The sequence below is a fragment of the Eschrichtius robustus genome, chromosome 20 (genome assembly GCF_028021215.1).
Source record: "Eschrichtius robustus isolate mEscRob2 chromosome 20, mEscRob2.pri, whole genome shotgun sequence".
Classification (NCBI taxonomy): domain Eukaryota; kingdom Metazoa; phylum Chordata; class Mammalia; order Artiodactyla; family Eschrichtiidae; genus Eschrichtius; species Eschrichtius robustus.
This window is the reverse complement of record NC_090843.1, coordinates 64,011,725-64,030,996: the sequence shown is the minus strand read 5'-3', so window position 1 is coordinate 64,030,996 and position 19,272 is coordinate 64,011,725. Positions and strand designations below refer to the sequence as shown.

General features: G+C 45.2%; 1 protein-coding gene across 1 annotated transcript in view; it reads left to right on the top strand.

The window, feature by feature from the left end:
• LOC137755589 (F-box/WD repeat-containing protein 10-like) overlaps positions 1-19,272 on the top strand; it is a 61,071-nt gene that overhangs the window by 24,755 nt on the left and 17,044 nt on the right. The window contains exons 9-16 of the mRNA XM_068531789.1: positions 217-738; positions 2,684-2,860; positions 3,897-4,100; positions 4,203-4,330; positions 5,024-5,146; positions 8,826-8,935; positions 10,554-10,754; positions 17,619-17,740. Coding sequence (XP_068387890.1) covers positions 217-738; positions 2,684-2,860; positions 3,897-4,100; positions 4,203-4,330; positions 5,024-5,146; positions 8,826-8,935; positions 10,554-10,754; positions 17,619-17,740 — 1,587 coding nt within the window. The remainder of the gene's footprint in view (positions 1-216; positions 739-2,683; positions 2,861-3,896; positions 4,101-4,202; positions 4,331-5,023; positions 5,147-8,825; positions 8,936-10,553; positions 10,755-17,618; positions 17,741-19,272) is intronic.

Here is a 19,272-nt window from a genome sequence, read left to right as displayed (position 1 = left end):
TAGGAGATTTACGGTAAAGGCACGTTTCCTAGGAGGTCAGTACAGAAAGCCAGACTCAACGGCAGTTTCTGGGGAGAGCAGCTGTCTGCCCATTGCAGCAGTTTCCTTATTCTTTGGGAGATGTTCACATTTGACAAGGCTCAACTGGGATATTTATCAGCCTCTCCTGTTCCTCTGGGATCTGGGGCAGTTGACAGCCGGCAAGGATAAAATGAGCTGGTCATCTCGGGACCATGGAAAACATGGAATCGAGGCTCAAGAATGCCCCTTATTTTCGATGTGAGAAGGGGAACAATTCTGTCCCCGTGTGCCGGAAGTGTGAGACGTGTGTCCTGGCCTGGAAGATCTTCTCCACCAAAGAGTGGTTCCGAAGGGTGGGCAGGATGTCCCAGAGGAGGTTTCTGGTCAGCATGCTGCAGCAGCTGGATAGCTTGTATTTGTTACACTATTTTCAAAATATCCTTCAGACCACGCAGGGGAAGGATTTTGTCTACCACAGGTCCCGGGTCAACCTCAGCAAGAAGGAGGGGAAAATCGTCAAGTCCTCCTTGAAGCAAACGCTGGACGAGACGGTGGAGCAGAAGATGAGGGGGATTTTGCGCTGGTTTGGAAACAGCAGCTCCCGGACGAAGGCGAACTACATGCTCCTGCTGCTGCAGATGTGCGACCCCGAGCTACTGCTCACTGCCGCTGATGTCGTCAGAGCCCTGCTTCTGAGAGGGCAGAACGGTGCCTCAGGTGAGCGAGGCCACAGGTAGAGACCTAAGGGTCCCCGGAGACCAGGAGGCCGGGCTTCAGGAGCCCGTCAAGGAACGGGAGGTGTGGACAAGCTTAGGTAGACGGGGATCTTCCAGATGGCAGAACAGAGCGCTTTGTGCTGACACCCGATCCTGTTGACCGAAGGAGAAGCTGCTCAATGTGACTTCCTGCTAGAAAATTATAAAAGGACAAATGCAGAAGGAACTTTCAACTATCAGGCGTTTCAAAGGGATTTCTGCATCCTTTAGGCCCAGAAATGGCGGGTCTGCGCGTCTGCTACTTAATGCTGGGGCGGTTCCTGCTTTAGCGGGTTAGGGATTGAAGCGGGTTTGAGAGGGAGGTAAGGGGGGTGCTACTGAGTTGTTTTGCCCTTCAGTTTGCACTGCACGGAAACTAGGCCAAGAGGTCAAAACCTAAGGCTTTCCTTCATTCATCCCACTGTATTCCTTGCTTGCACATAAAATCCAACCTCGACTTGGAGTTTATGCAAGGCTGGAGGTAGTGGAAGGGCCAAGTAAGGCTGGGGTAGGCGTTCTCAATCGTTGCTTGTTTCACAATCACTGGGAGGGCTTATTAAAACCCTGGTGGCCGGGGTCCTCCCCGAAAGGTCCTGACCCAGCAGGTGTGATGTGGGCCACGAGTCTGCATTTCTAACAAGTTCCCAGCGGATGCTGATGCTGGTCTGGTGACCTCACTTTGAGAGCCGGTGGTCTGGGGTGTCGGTGACAAGGTCTTGGAAATGTTTGGCCAGCTGGACTGGGGCAGCAAAAGCAACCAGAAAGGAGGCAAGGGACTGGGGGTTGCAGGGGGTCCAGTACGAGAAGCAGAGGATTAGCAGACTGGGACAAGGCTGGGAGAGGGCGTCAGATGGAGGGATTCAGAGGTTGAGCTCTTGAAGGCAGGGAATTCCTGCTGTCCACGAGACCTGGTTTGTGGTCCTGTTTGCAGGCTCATAGATTCCCAGGAAAGTTTAAAGCTACGTGACCTTGGGGGCAGTTAGATCCCCTTATATGCCCTTGATTTCTTTGGTGTGTCCAGGAAGTAAAAGAATAATCATCTGGAATGAAGAAGCGGTGGAGAAAATCAGAGGATCCCATAAGTTAGATTAGAGATTGATCAGTCCAACTCCTTCATTTTATAGGCGAGGAAGTCGAAGTTCAGGGAATCTGAGTGATTTGGCCGTGGTCACCCAGTTGGGGGGTTGAAAACCAGGCCCCCCGTCCTGGTCATCTCCCATGGGCAATGCTGGCCCCCGGACAGGGGCGGCAGGCTCGAGTAGCCTCATCTGTACACACAGGTCCTTACCCACCGCAGGAATCAGCTCCTTGTATTAAAAGTTGTGTTAAGTCCATTTACAGGTTGTGGCAACCTTCCCCTTTTCCTAGCGGAGCTTCTCTCTTAAAAACTAAATTTTCTAGGACTTCCCTGGTCGTCCAGTGGTTAAGACTCTGTGCTTCTACTGCAGGGGGCATGGGTTCGATCCCTGCTGGGGGAAGTTCTGCGTGCTGCGCGGTATGGCCAAAAAGAAAGAAAAAAAATTAAATTTTCTAATTTGACTCAAGGGCGTTTATTCATATCATTGAAGAAAATGACGCGAAAGCTTCGGAAAAGCAGTCCCTCTTCCAGCTCCTCCCTCTCTCTCTTTCTCTTTCCCTCCCTCTCTCCCTCTCATTCTCTCTCTGTCCTCGTGTATATAGAGCTCTGATGAAGTTTGCAGTGCAGGTGGGCTGGCAAAGGCCAACAGAGGCTTTCTGTGATTTTTACGTAGTTAACTCAGAGGCCCCAAATAAAAACAGACATAACTGGCCTGGTCCGTTTTGTGTCGATTAAAAAGAAGCCAGTAGAAATAAAACCATCTCTCTCTACCACTTCCTCTCCACACACCTGCTTAAAGAGCCGCTCATCTTGGCCTTTTGTTTTTCAGGGAACGACCCAGACTCCAAGGATGTGTTTTTCTTCCCTGAGAAAGGCCACACGCCCCCGTGCGAGACCTCACAAGTCTGCTGGGCAGCCAGACCCGGGCACACATCCTTCCCGTTGTCCAAAACTACAGGAAAAGCAAGCTTGCACGAAAATGTGTGGTGGGGAGCAGCCACTACTGGTAAGTCCGCTGGTAGGAAGAAAGCCGATGGGGAGGGAGTCCCGTGGAGCTGGAGGGGCTGGTAGGGCAATGGTATCTGGGGAGGACAGAGTTGGGCAACTAACATTCACTTGTCACCTACAAAGTGGGTTGGGCTCTGTGATATTTATTCCCTCATTTAATCCCACATCTGGTAAGGGGAGAAACAAGGATTAAAATCAGTCAGTGTGGGACTTCCCTGGTGGTCCAGTGGTTAAGACTCTGCGCTTCCCCTGCAGGGGGTGCGGGTTCGATCCCTGGTCGGGGAGCTAAGATCCCACATGCCGTGGGGCATGGCCAAAAGATAAAATAAAATCAGTCAGTGTGACCTTAAGTCCCCTTCTGTCCCAGGCCAGAATCTCTTGGTCTAGCCCCTGACCTCTGGTGTGGGGGGATGGGGAGGGGCACCTCCAGAATCCAACCCACCAGGAGCTATTTTTGCAGCATTGGATTCAGTCTTGAGGTGGAAACAAAAGCCGTGGGGAATTGGGCCCTGACCTTAAGGCCGTCCTCACTTGGTTTTTGAAGCAAGACATACACACAGAATAATTACGGGAAACACAAAACATAGATTCAGAAACGCTTTTTTTTATACAGAAATTTTCAAGTTTCAAAAGTAGGTAGAACAGTGTAATCATCGCCCACATAACCGTCATCCAGCCTCAGTAATTATCACCATCTTACCCATCTTATTTCCTCCATCCCCCTCTTTTGAAATTGAGACTTTTTCTTGTTGGGCTCATTTAAAGGAAACTCCAGACACCATGCCATTTCACCAGCAGGGCAGTTTTGAGGCCACAGACATCGACTTGAGCTGGGCACGCTGAAAACTGCTTGTGCGTTTGGTTGGGGAAGCTCTATTTTCATTTTGGCAGAAGAAATGACCAAACCCCGGTGGCCTCAGGGTAGACCCTGATGAGCTCTGTTTTGGGGGACAGCTTTTGTCAAGGACTTGCTCTCGGCCCGAAACCACCCCAAAGACGCCCCAACCGTGCCCCCTTCTCCGGCTTCCCTCTAGAAGGACAGTGGAAGAGTTCACTCCAGTATATTTCCGAGATGAATAGGCTGTCTTCTGAAAAAGCAAGCGTGTCCAAAGCAGGCTCGGCCCCCGCCGCCGATGTGCTGGTGGATCTGGAGGCCGTCAGAGAGCTGTCTTCTGGGGTCAGCAGATACCGCGACTTCATCCGTCACCTGCCCGCCCACCTCTCCAAGTCTATCCTCAGTATGCGGGGCCTGTTGGGGGATTTCTCAAGACCCCGCCCTCCCCGCCCGCCACCATCGCAGCGCAGTTGGGAGGTCCCCAGGTCCACCTCTTGTTTTCCAGGTATGCTGGATAAGAACAGCCTGAACAGGTGTGTGTTCGTGAGCCAGCACTGGGCAGTGCTGGCGCAGCAGGTCAAGACTGACATGTGCATGCACTCTTTCATCCAGCACCAGATCACCTTCCTGCAGGTACTTCCTTTGGGAGGGGACAGCTGTAGACCAGCCTCATGTCTGCACCAGCCTTTCCGTCTGCGGTAGACCCTGAGCTGGCCTCCTGCTGCTTCCTCAACTGCCTTTTTGTGCGGACTCCCGACATCCCCATTTACTCTCCCCTTGTTGGTGCATCTAGCAGGGATGACACGTATAGAAACCTCTTGGGAAGACAGAGGCAGAGCCTTTCCGGAGCCTCACAGAGCAGGGAACTTTCCCCAGGGAGCCGTATTGCAGCTTGTGCAATATAAGAAAGCCTCAGGTACACAGGTGTTTACAGAGCCACAAAGTGTATTTTTAGGTTAAAATGCAGTTTCCCCTGGATAGTAACCATCTCTGGCATTTATACTTCTGTTTCTTGCCAGAAGCCTGACCCTAAATCATGGGTTCCTGGTAGCTTGGATTTTTCCCAGCAGAGGGAGAGGAGGCCTTGAGCCAGGGGACATGCTGGAAGCTGGGAACCACCCACCGTCCTCGCTGGTCCCCCTCCGGATGTTTGGTGGGCGTTACCCTCCTTCAGCCAGTTTACACACACCACTGGCCTAGCTGGCCAGGCCCAGGCCTTCCTTGCCCAGAACTTACCCATCTTTCAGATCTTGCCAAGCACTAGTTTTTCCCCTCCTCTTGGAGTGGAAGAACTAAGAGTAGCCATTTTCTGTTACTTTCCCCCAGGGGTCCTACACCAGGGGAATAGACCCTAATTACGCCAACAAGGTTACTATCCCAGTTCCTAAGATGGCAGATGACGGGAAGCACCTACGCGTGAAAAATCAGAAATGGAAACTGAGAACGAAGGTGGGTTCCGATGGCACCTGGGGCAAGCGACTGTGGGTGTCCTTTCCTACTGGCCATTGAAGGCTGAAGGCCAGACTCAGCCCTCACATATGGATGTCAGATATGGGAGGATGTAGGATAGAGCATATGGATGTCAGATATGGGAGGATGTAGCATGGAGCATATGGATGTCGGGTATGGGAGGGTGTAGGTTAGAGCATATGGATGTAGGGTATGGGAGGGTGTAGGATAGAGCATATGCATGTAGGGTATGGGAGGGTGTAGGATAGAGCATATGGATGTAGGGTATGGGAGGGTGTAGGATAGAGCATATGGATGTAGGGTATGGGAGGGTGTAGGATAGAGCATATGGATGTAGGGTATGGGAGGGTGTAGGATAGAGCATATGGATGTAGGGTATGGGAGGGTGTAGGATAGAGCATATGGATGTAGGGTATGGGAGGGTGTAGGATAGAGCATATGGATGTAGGGTATGGGAGGGTGTAGGATAGAGCATATGGATGTAGGGTATGGGAGGGTGTAGGATAGAGCATATGGATGTAGGGTATGGGAGGGTGTAGGATAGAGCATATGGATGTAGGGTATGGGAGGGTGTAGGATAGAGCATATGGATGTAGGGTATGGGAGGGTGTAGGATAGAGCATATGGATGTAGGGTATGGGAGGGTGTAGGATAGAGCATATGGATGTAGGGTATGGGAGGATGTAGGATAGAGCATATGGATGTAGGGTGTGGGAGGGTGTAGGTTAGAGCATATGGATGTAGGGTATGGGAGGGTGTAGGATAGAGCATATGGATGTAAGGTATGGGAGGGTGTAGGATAGAGCATATGGATGTAGGGTATGGGAGGCAGCATTCCCTAAGGGAGACCACATTTGGGTGCTGTGTGTCCTTAAGCGAGTGACTTTTTCTCCTTAAGCCTTAACTACCTCTTCTGTTAAATGAGGGGGCTGATTTGGTTGTCTTCTCAGGGTTCTTCGTGACTGCAGCTCCCACGTCAGGTCCTGTGTCCATGGCATCTGTCATCTAGCGGGGAGCTCAGAGCCAGGAGCTGGGGTTTTCCTCACCACCTCTGTCCCTGTATTGAGAGGCTGCAGGGGGGTCTGTCGCTCGGGATTGAGGACATGAGGGCAGGGCTAGGGCCGTCCCCAAATGTCCAGGGTCCAGAATGAATTGAGCTTTCTGACCTCTCACTTCCAGGTTCATTCTGGTTCTAGGACGGAAGGAGTTACTTAGCCTCAGACCTCTCTACAAAATCTCGGGCAGTAACAAAAAAAGTATCGTGTCTCAGATGGAAGACTCTGAGCTCTGGGTTCTGCGCGTTCAGGCGTGGTGGTCATTCCCCAAACCAGTGGACTTCTGCCCCCTCCTCTCTGCTCAAGGGCCTTCAATTTTGAAATCTAGTCAATGGGCCCCAAAAGGATACTTAACAAGGGTGGTCAGACTGTAGCTTTCCATAGGAAGACTGTGCAGTTTCAATTAGAAGTTGAGAAAGAGAAGGGTCCAGTTCTTAGTCTGTAGAGGCCGTTCTGGTCACACAAGGAGGGAGGGGGGCGGGGAGGGCAGCAGGATGATGGGGCCGTGCTGACTCTGGGGGGTCCAGTCACTACTCAGGTCCAGCTGAGTATTGCCACGGGAGACTGTGCACCCCGGCTTCCCAGGCCGCCTGAGCTTTCAAGGGAAGTGAGAAATCTGAATTATCACGGGACAGCTCCTGCTTTTCTTTAATGCTGGCAACCAATTAAAAGCATTTAAAAAAAAAAAAAACTACATGGGCCAAAGAAAGCACATTTGTGGACCTGCAAGTTTTGAAAGCTTTGAGTTGGCCCCTCCACTCATTTTATAGATGAAGAAACAGAGTGTCAGGCCTCCACTGGAGCGAAAGAGACATAAGTTCAAGGCTGACCCGCTCTTTCCAAGCCCGTCGCTCTGTTAAGTGTAACAAGACCAACACCCTTCTTCCTTAGGTGATGTAGCCAGTAATTGCCAGACAAACAAGGACTACCCAGACAGTGTTTGATGCTTAGAAATGTATAATTCATTTAAGAAGAGAAAGAGAAACAGGTAAAGGTATGGAGAGCGGTAGGGAAGCAGTGGCACTGAGCAGTGAGGGGGCTGCTGGGAAGAGGCGGAGGCGAGTGGCGAGGGCTTCCGGGGCTGGCGGCTGCGGCGGGTACTGCCTGTGCTTGATTTCCGTGATCTGCCTCATCCTCACGATGGGTCGGGTGAACAGCGTTGCTCCCAGTGTGTGGGTGTGGAAATGAGGCTGTGCTGTTAGAACACTTACCCAAGGTCTCCTAGCTGGTCACGGCAGAGCTGGGATTCGAACCCAGATCTTTTTCACCCCATCGGCTCCACCGAGTAGCCTCCAGGCTCTCAAAGCTCAGTGGGTGAGCGAGAGCCAAGGAATTCCAGCCTGGGCTGTGAGAAGCCGGGGCAGCCTCGTTTAATTCAAGGCAGGATATCAGAGCTGCCTGAACACGCGAGGGGAAGCAGGCTGATGGATTCTTCTGGGGGGAGACTTCTATGTGGACGTCAGGACCTGGTGAAAGATCGAGAAGGAGAATGGGCTGAGGAAGAGTGGACGGGCGTGGAAGAGAAGGCTGAGGTTGGGAAGGAAGACAGGTCCCCAGACACAAACGTGGTGCTGTGGTCCTCTTTGCTTTCATCACAAACTCACCTTGTCTTATTGGTTTTATGCTAGTGTGATTGCTATTTCCTGCTTTTTGAGGTTGAAGAATGAGGCTGGGAAGAAGACTGGAACTGGAATTCCAGTTGAGTCATCTGTACCAGAATTTAGCATCCCTGGAGGGCCATAGCTACTCAGAAAGTGTGTGATGAAGGGAGGGAGTGGGGAGGGAGGAAGGAAGGAGGGAAGGGAGGAAGGAAGGAAGGAAGGAGGGAAGGAAGGAAGGGAAGGAAGGGAGAGAGGGAGGAAGGAAGGATGGAAGGAAGGAGGGAAGGAAGGGAAGGAGGGAAGGAAGGAGGGAAGGAGGGAAGGAAGGAAGGAGAGAAGGAAGGAAGGGAGGGAGGGAAGGAGGGGGGAAGGAAGGGAGGGAGGAAGGAAGGAAGGGAAGGAATGTTGGAAAGGGACGGGGAACACCCCTGTTGAGACTTGATAAAATTGATTTCCCCTCTCTGAGGCTCAGATGCATCATCTGTAAAATGGTGAGAATACTTTGTGGGGCAAGTGATGTACGTTGTGAGGCAGCCGTAAGGAGAAATGAAGGTTGCAGATGTATGAAAACTTTGACACACAAATGAGTAGAGCGTGCAACAGGAATTTCACATGTGACTTGAGTTCCCACGAGTACGCTCTGTACTGTCTCGTGCACACACAACAGGAACTTGAAACCCCGGCTTCTGTGAAATGGGCACCAGTGACTTTATTTTGCGTGCATCCTGGTCGTGAGCTCATTTTTGGAAAAGTTGTGCTATCAGCAACATTGGACGTTCTCAGAATCAGAGGTGGAAGAAGGATCAGGACCTTTAACTCAGTATTTTCTCACTCAGGGGTTCCTTTTGCTCACGGGTCCCTCCCCATCACCACGTAGCAGCGGCCACAGCCTGAAGGGGAGGAGCTCTTGGGCCCCTGTGCCCTCGCCAGGGGAGAGTCTCAGGGATGCGTGTCTGGGGTCAGGTTGCTGCCGTCCTTTGACTGTAAGTGTTCCCTTGTTAGAATGACTACGACCTGTGGACCGCATACCAGAACGAGGAAACTCAGCAGGTGCAGATGGAGGAGAGGAATGTCTTCTGTGGCACTTACAACATCCGCATTCTCTCTGACATGTAGGTACTGTGGTCAGAATCCAGGTCTCCAGGGACCCCTGAACTACCCACACGGGCATCTGAGGACTCCCATGACCTTTGCTCACTTGGAAAGGCAATCTTTCCTCACCTCAAGCCCCAGCCTCAAACCCACATGAGATCCCATTTGGAGAATAGGTGCTTGATTTTTGCACCATTCTTGGCATTGGCTGGAGGTCACTCTCCCCTTATACATTCTCGGTACACTGACCAACAAGCTTTTGCACAATTCACAGGCATGAAATCTTTTTAAAAAATATCTTTACTGTTTAATTCTTATTTTAGAAGTAATATATCCTTATTGGAAAAAAAATCCACTAAATGCCAGGAAATGTATAGAGGAAAGGAAGCTCTCCTACAATCTTGTCACATAGAGATAACTACCATTAATATTGATGTCTATCCTAGAATTTTTTCTTTGCCTCTATGAATACATATTTTAAATAGAAATGGGGCTATGCTCTACATAGTTCTGTAACCCACTCTGGCAAGGTACTGTGAATGTCTTCCCATGTTAAATATGAAAATGGTATTTATGATAACTACCTAGTGTGGCATCATTTGAATATGCCATAAGAAGACCCTTTAATAGGCAACTTTCTAGCATACTTTAGACCTAGGACTTCACTCTTTATTCATAAAGTTTTGTGCAGGCCATCATTGTTCTATTTTTGGCTGTGAACCTTACTAACAAATTGCTTCTTGACCAGCCAGTAGGGGGAAGACAGAGCAGATGGGAAAAGGCAGAGCTGAGATTTTATGGATAGTGTGGTGATACGTGCTCTTTAGAAGAGAAGATGACTGGTTGAACTCTAGATAGGACAAATGGAATGAGGACAAAAATGTCAGGAAGTGCTCCTCATATTTAGAGTGACTTTACATCCCTGTTTACTGAAACAATTCCACTTTACTCTGTGGTCCTCAAATAATTAACAACAGTGTCCCCTTTCACAATGAAAAAATCTCAGTTTGGACAATAAATTATTTGGTCATCCTGCTCATATTTTATCTATTTGCTAATAATCTTATGATTGGAAAATTAATTCAACTCACCCTGTTTTGTTGGACTGTAAGCTCATTGAGGGCAAAGTCCATTCATATCTTATTCATCTATCTTTGTATTTCCCATTAGCACCTATTATCACAAGACTTCGCCCCTAATATATGCTCACTGGATATTGGTTAAGGGAAAAAAAAAAAAAAGAAACCCAACAGTGGGCCATGCAGTGGGTATAGGGCTTCCCAAGTGTGTTCCTCTGAGGTTTTCCATGAAAAAAGGTTGCCATGGTCAAATAAGGTGGGAAATGCTGCTTACTCTGTTCTGTGTCTTGATGATTTATCATACATTAGCAGAAACTATTAAAATAGTTTTGCCTTTTGTGTTTAGGTTTTAAATCTGTTTGAAATGGATTTTTGTTATGGTGTGAAGTGGGGATCCATCAGGGACCGTTAACATTAGGCCTTGCCTTCTGCTATATCCCTTGTTGGAAGGCCCTGGATTTTCCATTATAGCATTGCTGCAGGTGAAAGGCACTGTGCTGAGTTCTAGGAAGGACACTAACTCCTCTTTCCATGGATTATCCTTTTCCTGGCAACTCAGGTGGGACCGAAACAGAGTCATCCACTATCCTGGGGGAGATTTGTTAGCTATGTCGTCCAATCGGAAGATCCAGCTTCTGGACATCATACAAGTAAAGCAGATACCCATCAAGTTCCGAGGCCACACTGGGAGTGTCCGTACCCTCTTCTTGTGTGAGGAGGAAAACTTTCTCCTGAGTGGGAGTTATGACCTGAGTATCAGGTAAGTGGTCCAAGAAAGCTGTGGTCCCCAACCTGCCCAGGCCTAAATGCAGCTTGTGGAAAGAGCATGCATGCTTTTACCTTTTTGTATTTATGCAAAAGTTATCCTAAATGACACTGATTTTTAGAATAACCCACTTTTTTTTTGGCAAGATAAAAACCAAAAATTTGTATATTGTTTAAACTTTGGATGAGATAGATTTATAGCAATTATCAGATCTATTTTCTAGCTGAAGACTGTGACTCAAGAAGTATTTTCTTTAGCATTCTTAGATGAAGGCATAATTTATATTTCTTTTTATAGATTTCTTCAGGGGAAAGTAATTTTTTGTGGGTATGGAAACAAAATAGTGTTAATATATATATATATATATATATATATATATATATATATATATATATATATATATATATATGTATGTATATTTTTAAACAGTATAATAACACCCATGTGCTCATTACTCAGGCCAGGAAATAGGGTGTTACCATTCCCTAAATCCCCTGTGTGCCTTTCTCTTATTCCTTCTTTCTTCCTCCCAACCAGAGGTAATGTTATCCTAAATTTTATACTAATTATTCCCTTGTATTTCTTTATAGTTTTGCTGCCTGTTTATATATATATGCAGATATATTAATTACTTTTGTCCATTCTTGAACTTAACATAAATGGAATTGTATCTTAAAAGTTCATCTGTACTTGATTCTTGCACTGAACTGTGATTTTGAGATTCGTTTGTATGATGTAGTAGCAGTAATTAATTTATTTTCACTGAGATACAGTATTTTATTAGATGAATACATCATAGCTCATTTATGTACTCTTCTGTTGGCAGATATTTGCATTGTTTATAGTTCTTTATTCTTTCAAAGAAAACTGCCATAGACATTCCTGGATGTGTCTCCTGGTACCCATGTGCATGAGTTTTTTTATTTTTTATTGAGGTATAATTGACAGAAAGTGTTAGTTTTAGGTGTATGATATAATGATTTGATATATGCATATATTGCAAAATGATTACCACAGTGAATTTAGGTACATCCATCACTACACATAGTGACAGTTTTTTTTCTTGTGATGAGAACTTTCAAGATCTACTCTCTCAGCAACTTTCAAACATACAACACAGTATTGTTGGCTTGTTTTTCTGTTCTTGCATCAAAACCGCCTTTTTAAAAAAGATAGTTTTTATAGAGCAGTTTTAGATTCACAGCAAAATTGAGAGGAAGGTACAAAGGTTTCCCATATACCCTTTGCCCCATTCTCAAGATACCCCATCAGAGTGGTACATTTGTTACATTTGATGAACCTGCATTGACACATCATAATCACCTAAAGTCCATAGTATACCTTAGGGTTCATGCTTGGTGGTGTACATTCTATGAAATTGGACAAATATATAGTGACATGTATTCATCATTATAGTATCATACAGAGTATTTTCATTGCCCTAAAAATCCTCTATGCTCTGCCTATTCATGCTTCCCCCTAACCGCTGACAACCATAGATCTTTTTACTGGCTCCATAATTTTCCCTTTTCCAAAATGTCATATAGTTGGAATTACACAATACGTAGCTTTTTCAGATTGGTTTCTTTCACTTAGTCATACGCATTTAAGGCTCCTCTGGGTCCTTTCATGGCTTGATAGCTCATTTCTTCCTTATGCTGAATAATATTCCACTTTCCAGATGGACCACAGTTTATTTATTCATTCATCTACTGAAGGACATCTTGGTTGCTTCTAAGTTCTGGCTGTTATGAGGAAAGCTGCTATAAATATCCATTTACAAGTTTTTTGTGTGGACATAAGTTTTCAGATTCTTAGGGTAAATATCAAGGAGAACAATTGCTGGATCACACGGTAAAATATGTTTAATTTTGTAAGAAATCACCGTCTTCCAACGTGGCCGCACCATTTTGCATTCCCACCAACAATCAATGAGAGTTCCTGTTCCTTCACATCCTCACCAGCATTTGATGTTGTCAGTGTGCTGGATTTTGGCCATTCAGATAGGTGTGTAGTGGTGTCTTGTTATTTTATTTGCATTTCCCTGATGACCTGAGATGTGGAGTATCTTTTTGAGATGTCTTCTTTGGTGAGATGTCTGTTAAGATCTTTGGCCCATTTTAAAAAATTGAAGTATATTTGATTTACAATATTGTGTTAGTTTCAGGTGTACAGTAAAGCTGAAATACATACATATATATATTTCAGATTATTTTCCATTATAGGTTATTACAGGATATTGAATATAGTTCCCTGTGCTATACAGTAAATCCTTGTTGTATATGTATTTTATGTATAGTACTTTGAATCTGTTAGCCTCATACTCATAATTTATCCCTCCCACCCTCCCTTTTCCCTTTGGTAACCATAAGTTTGTTTTCTATGTCTGTGAGTCTGTTTCTGTTTTGTATATAGATTCATTTTTATTATTTTTTAGATTCCACATGTAAGTGATATCATATAATATTTGTCTTTCTCCATCTGACTTACTTCACTAAGTGTATTCTCTAGGTCCATCCATGTTGCTGCAAATGGCAATATTTTGTTCTTTCTCACGGCTGAGTAATAGTCCATCGTATATATATATATACCACATCGTCTTAAGCCAGTTGTCTGTTGATGGGCACTTAGGTTGTTTCCATGACTTGGCAATTGTTAATAGTGTTGCTATGAACATTGGGGTGCATGTATCTTTTCGAATTAGAGTTTTCATTTTTTCCAGATATATGCCCAGGAGCGGGATTGTTAGATCATATGGTAGCTCTATTTTAGCTTTTTTAAAGGAACTTCCATACTGTTTTCCACAGTGGCTGCACTGTGGAAAAGTGCAGTGTAGGCAGGTTCCCTGTTCTCCACACCTTCTCCAGCATTTATTACTTGTAGACTTTTTGATGATGGCCATTCTGACTGGTGTGAGGTGATACCTGATTGTGGTTTTGATTTGCATTTCTCTAATAACTAGCGATTCGATGTTGAGCATCTTTTCATGTGCCTGTTGGCCATTTGTATGTCTTCTTTGGAGAAATGTCTGTTTAGCTCTTCTGCCCAGTTTTTGTTTTGGTTGTTTGTTTTCTTTTCGTTGAGTTCTAAGAGTTCTTTGTGTATTTTGGATAACAGTCCTTTATCACATGTGTCTTTTGCAAATATTTTCTTCCAGTCTGTGCCTTGTCTTCTAATTTTCTTGACATTATCTTTTGCAGAGTAGCTATTTTAAATTTTAATGGAGTCCAGTCTATCAATTCTTTTTTTCATGGGTCATGCCTTTGGTGTTGTATCTAAAAGTCATTGCCAAACCCAAGGTCATAGTTTTCTCCTATGTTATTGTCTAGGAATATTATAGTTTTGTGTTTTATGTTTAAGTCCATGATCCATTTTTTTTTTAAATTTTTTTTTATTAATTTATTTATTTTTGGCTGTCTTCGGGTCTTCGCCTCTGTGCGAGGGCTTCCTCCAGTTGTGGCAAGCGGGGGCCACTCCTCATCATGGTGCGCGGGCCCCTCACTGTCGTGGCCTCTCTTGTTGTGGAGCACAAGCTCCAGACGTGCAGGCTCAGCAGCCGTGGCCCACGGGCTCAGTTGCTCCGCGGCATGTGGGATCCTCCCAGACCAGGGCTCGAACCCATGTCTCCTGCATTGGCAGGCAGATTCTCAACCACTGCGCCACCAGGGAAGCCCCCATGATCCATTTTGAGTTAAATTTTGTGAAGGATGTAAGGTCTGTGGCTAAATTCTTTTTTTTTTTTTTTTTGGCATGTGGACGTCCAGTTGTTCCAGCACCATTTGTTGGATAGATTCTCTTTGCTCCATTGTATTACCTTTGCAATCAGTTGACTCTACTTACATGGGTCTGTTTCTGGGTTCTCTGTTCTGTTCCATTGATCTAGTTGTCTATTCTTTCACCAATACCACACTGTCTTAAGTACTATAGCTTTGTAGTGAGTCTTGAAGTCGGGTAGTGTCAGTTCTCCAACATTATTCCCCTCCTTCAATATTGTTTTGGCAATTCTGCGTCTCATGCCTCTTCCTATAAACTTTAGAATGAGTTTGTCAATATCCACAAAATAACTTGCTAGGATTCTGATTGGGACTACCCTGTTTTGTTTTGTTTTAAAGATTTTTTTTTAAGTTGTTGTTGTTTTTGATGTGGACCATTTTTAAAGTCTTTATTGAATCTGTTACAATATTGCTTCTGTTTTTTATGTTTTAGTTTTTTGGCCACGAGACATGTGGGAACTTAGCTTCCTGACCAGAGATCAAACACGTACCCCTTGCACTGGAAGGTGAAGTCTTAACCTTTGGACCGCCAGGGAAGTCCTGGGACTACCCTGTTTTAAAATTTTTTGATTTGTTTTGCATTTAGCTATACAGTTGGAAAGTTTTAATATGTGATGGTGGGGCAAGTTTTACACTTCACTTTCCTTTTTTTATATAACTTAGCTATGGTATATATTTTTTGAGTTTTTAGGGTAAGTTTACCGACTTGAAAAATCTAACTAGACTTTCAATTGGAGTTGCATTGAATTTATAAACAATTTGGGCAACACATTCATTTCTTTGTTCTTTCTTAGAACTTAAAACTTTTTCTTTATAAAAGTCTTGTGTAGTCTTATTTAATACTTGTAAACTTTATAATTTTATTGCTATTTTGAGTGGTATGTTATTTTCATTTATATTTTAAAGTTGGTTATTGCTGGTATTGAGAAATGGTATTGATTTTTATAGGTGGATCTTGTATCCAGCAACCTTGCTAACCTCTCTTGCTAACTTCAAATTATGTATGTTGGTTTGGTTTTTCCATGTAGATGATCTTATCAACTGGAAATAATGGCAATATATTATCTTCTTTTCTGATACTTATGCTTTTTTCTTTTTCTTTCATTCTAACTTTGCCTTGGCCTCATAGTTAAGCAGTAGCTGTGAAAGGCATCTTTATCTTTTTCCCCTTTTTGAAGGGAGTACATCTGTTTTTTCTCCATTAAGCCTAATGCTTGCCGTTATGACTTTCTTTTATAAGTTTGCTAAGGCAAGGAAGTCCCTTCCATTCCTATTTTTCTAAAAGTGTTTCTCAAATATCAATACCTTTTCTGCATAAATTACGAAAACAACCTGGACATGTGGTTGGCCATGTTGCTAGAAACAGAAGTTCAAAACATGCTTTTTGGGACTTCCCTGGTAGCACAGTGGTTAAGAATCCGCCTGCCAATGCAGGGGACATAGGTTCGAGCCCTGGTCCAGGAAGATCGCAAATGCCGTGAAGCAACTAAGCCTGTGCGCCACAACTACTGAGCCTGCGTTCTAGAGCCCGCAAGCCACAACTACTGAGCCCACGTGCCACAACTACTGAAGCCCACACGCCTAGAGCCCGTGCTCTGCAACAAGAGAAGCCACTGCAATGAGAAGCCCGTGCACCACAATGAAGGGTAGCCCCCGCTCGCCGCAACTAGAGAAAGCCTGCGTGCAGCAACAAAGACCCAACACAGCCAAAAATAAATTTTAAAAAAACATGCTTTTTTTTTCAGACCAGTGGGACATTGTTGAACGCACTATGGGTGCGGAGCAGGCTCTGACGAGCAGGTAAAGCCATAGGACCTTTAGGAATATTAGAAGGAAAAGCCTCACAAATCTAAAGAAAAACAGAACAAAAAAAACCATTTACTAATCATTTATTATGTGCCAAGTCTCCTAATAACTATGAGGTAAGTACCATTATTATCCCCAATTTACAGATGACGAAACTGAGGTACAGAGTGATTCAGTAACTTATTCGAGATCACACAGCTAGTAAGTGATGGACCTGGGATTGGACCTCAGGCAGCCTGGCTCCAGAGCCCACCATCTTGACATTATATTGATACTTTGTCCTGTCACAAAGGCATTTGGCTGAAGTGGAAGTCAGTATTAATGATAGTTGAGAGACCTCAGGCGGGTTTGAGTATTAAAAAACAGTGTGACTCTGGGAATTACCTGGCCGTCCAGGGATTAGGACTCTGTGCTTTCACTGTCAAGGGCGCGGGTTCAGTCCCTGGTCAGGCAACTAAGATCCCACAAGCTGCATGGCCAAAAAACAGATAAAAAAAAAAACAAAACAAAAAACAGATAAAAACAAACAAACAAAAAAACAGTGTGACTCATACACGTTCCCACGTTGTCGCTTAGATATGCTTTAGAAATGCACATAAAATATTCTAGTGGCTCGGGTCAATTGTTGTGTTGTTCTTGTTTGAAGGTCAGCTCTACCACTGAATCAGTGCCATGGATTCTGAGCCTGGTGACCATGCTAGGGACCCTTCCACCTAATACCAGCTAACAGTTATCAATTATTTTCTACACACTGCTCATTGTTCTAGTGTTACATGCATTACTGCAGAGTTTCTCAACCTCAGAACCATGGACATTTGGGGCTGGAAAATCCTCCCTGTGGGGGGTCATCCTGTGAATTGTAGGATGTTTAGCAGCATCCTTGGACCTTGCATGCTAGATGCCAATAGCACCTCCCTACCAACTTGTGACAACCAAAAATGCCTGCAGACATTGTCACAGGGGGTGGGAATCACCCCTGGGGGTAGAAATCACCCCCGGTTGACAGTCACTACATTAGTGTATTTAATTCTTCACAAAAACCCTGTGAGGTAACTACTATTATTATCATCTCCATTTTATCAATGGGGAAATGAAGCTTACTCAGAAATTAAGTAACCTTCCCAAAGTTACAGCTAATAGGTGCTGCAACTGGGGTTCAGATCCAGGCCTTGGACTCATAACACTCTTCTGCCTTCCAACTCTATACCGTCTGATCCCTTGGGCCCTCAGAAAATCTCAGAAACTTATTACTTTTTTTTTTTTGGCCTGATTCCTGCAGATACTGGGATCTGAACAGTGGGGCTTGCATACGCATCTTCAGTGGCCACCAGGGGACTATCACTTGCATGGACGTGTGTAAGAACAAGCTCGCATCTGGAGCAAAAGATTGCCAGGTAAAAGGTGAGAAAGAAACACCTCCAACTCTCTAAGAAGTTTCCCCAAATCCATGGGTTGCCAAAGAACTTGCTTTGCTCATTTCTATGGGCGGTCATTTATCCTTTCAACCGTCCATGTATCCGTTGACCCATTCACTCAACAACTATTGATTGAATGCCAGGTGCTGTACTAGGCGGTAAGGAAAAAAGCGCTTATGATATGGCCCTTCCGATGTGGCTTTTTATTTCCCCAAGAGTCTCATGGTCTTCTAATGGAGATACATGTAGAAATATATAATGGGGGATTATAGTAAATATGTGAATGGTAACAGTTGCCATTCATTGAGTACTAACCTTGAGACAGGCACTGCGATAAGTGCTTTGCATACATTATCTTATTTAACTCTCACAAGAATCCTATAGGGTGATTGTAAATTAACTACACTTCAATTTTAAAAAGAAGAGAAAAAAAAGAGGGAGAGAGAAAGAAACGAATCCTATGGGATGGATGCAGATAAGGAATCCACAACTCAGAGAGAAAAACAACTTGCCCCAAATCAAAGCTGCTAAGTAGTTGGGTGGGGATTTGAACCCAGGGCTGTCTGGCTCTAAAACGTGTGCTCCAATGAGCTTGTGGAGGACTAAGGGACCGTAGAAATAAGAGTAAAAGGGAAAGCACTGCAGGCAGGGCGCTCTTTGAGTGTGATCTTGAGGAGGAGTAGTTCCACACGCAGAGGGAGAGTGTAGAGCGTTCCAAGCAGAAGGAACACCTCAGGCAAATCACAGAATATTGAAAAAAAATGAAGAATTTGGGGAATTTTCCTTTGCTCTGTACAGCTGGGCTGCAGCGTGTGGTGTTGGAGATCAGGCGGGTACGTTTGTCTGGGGCCAGATTGTCAAGGGCCTTCTGCGTCGTGGTTGGAAATTGAACTTTATTCTGTAAGACGTGGGGGGCGGTAGATGCGTTTTAAGCTGAGGATTGATATGATGAAATGTGTATCTGAGAAAGATTGCTCTGGTGATATCGTGGAAGAAGGATTTGGAGAGGTGGTGACTCCGGGGGACAGGGGGCAAGTTAAGGTACCTACTCAGTCTAGAGAACCTGTGATGTCTTCAGAATATCCGAGAACAGGCAAGTGTGAAGACGTCAGATGGATGCGAGTTTACACGAGATGGTACAAAGAGAAGGGAGACTTCTAGAAGGAGAACTGGCGGGACTGCAACACTAGCTGGAGATGAAAAGTGAGAGAGGAGGGCAAAGGGTGAGGCCAGACTTTAGAACGCAGGCCTCTGGGTATCTGGAAGTACCGCTAATGGAAACGGGGCTTCAGAGGAAGAGTCGAGTGGGGGAGGAAAGGAAGAGGGGATGAAGTCTTCCATTTTGGACACGTTGAGTGTGGCAGGCAGAAGAACGGCCAACCAAAGATGGTCACGTCCTAATCCCGGACACCGGCGGCTGGGCATCTTGTGCCTCGCCTGGCAAAAGGGACTTTGCAGATGTACTGAAGTTAAGGACCTTAAAATGGGGAGATGCTCCCGGGTTGTTGGTGTGGGCCC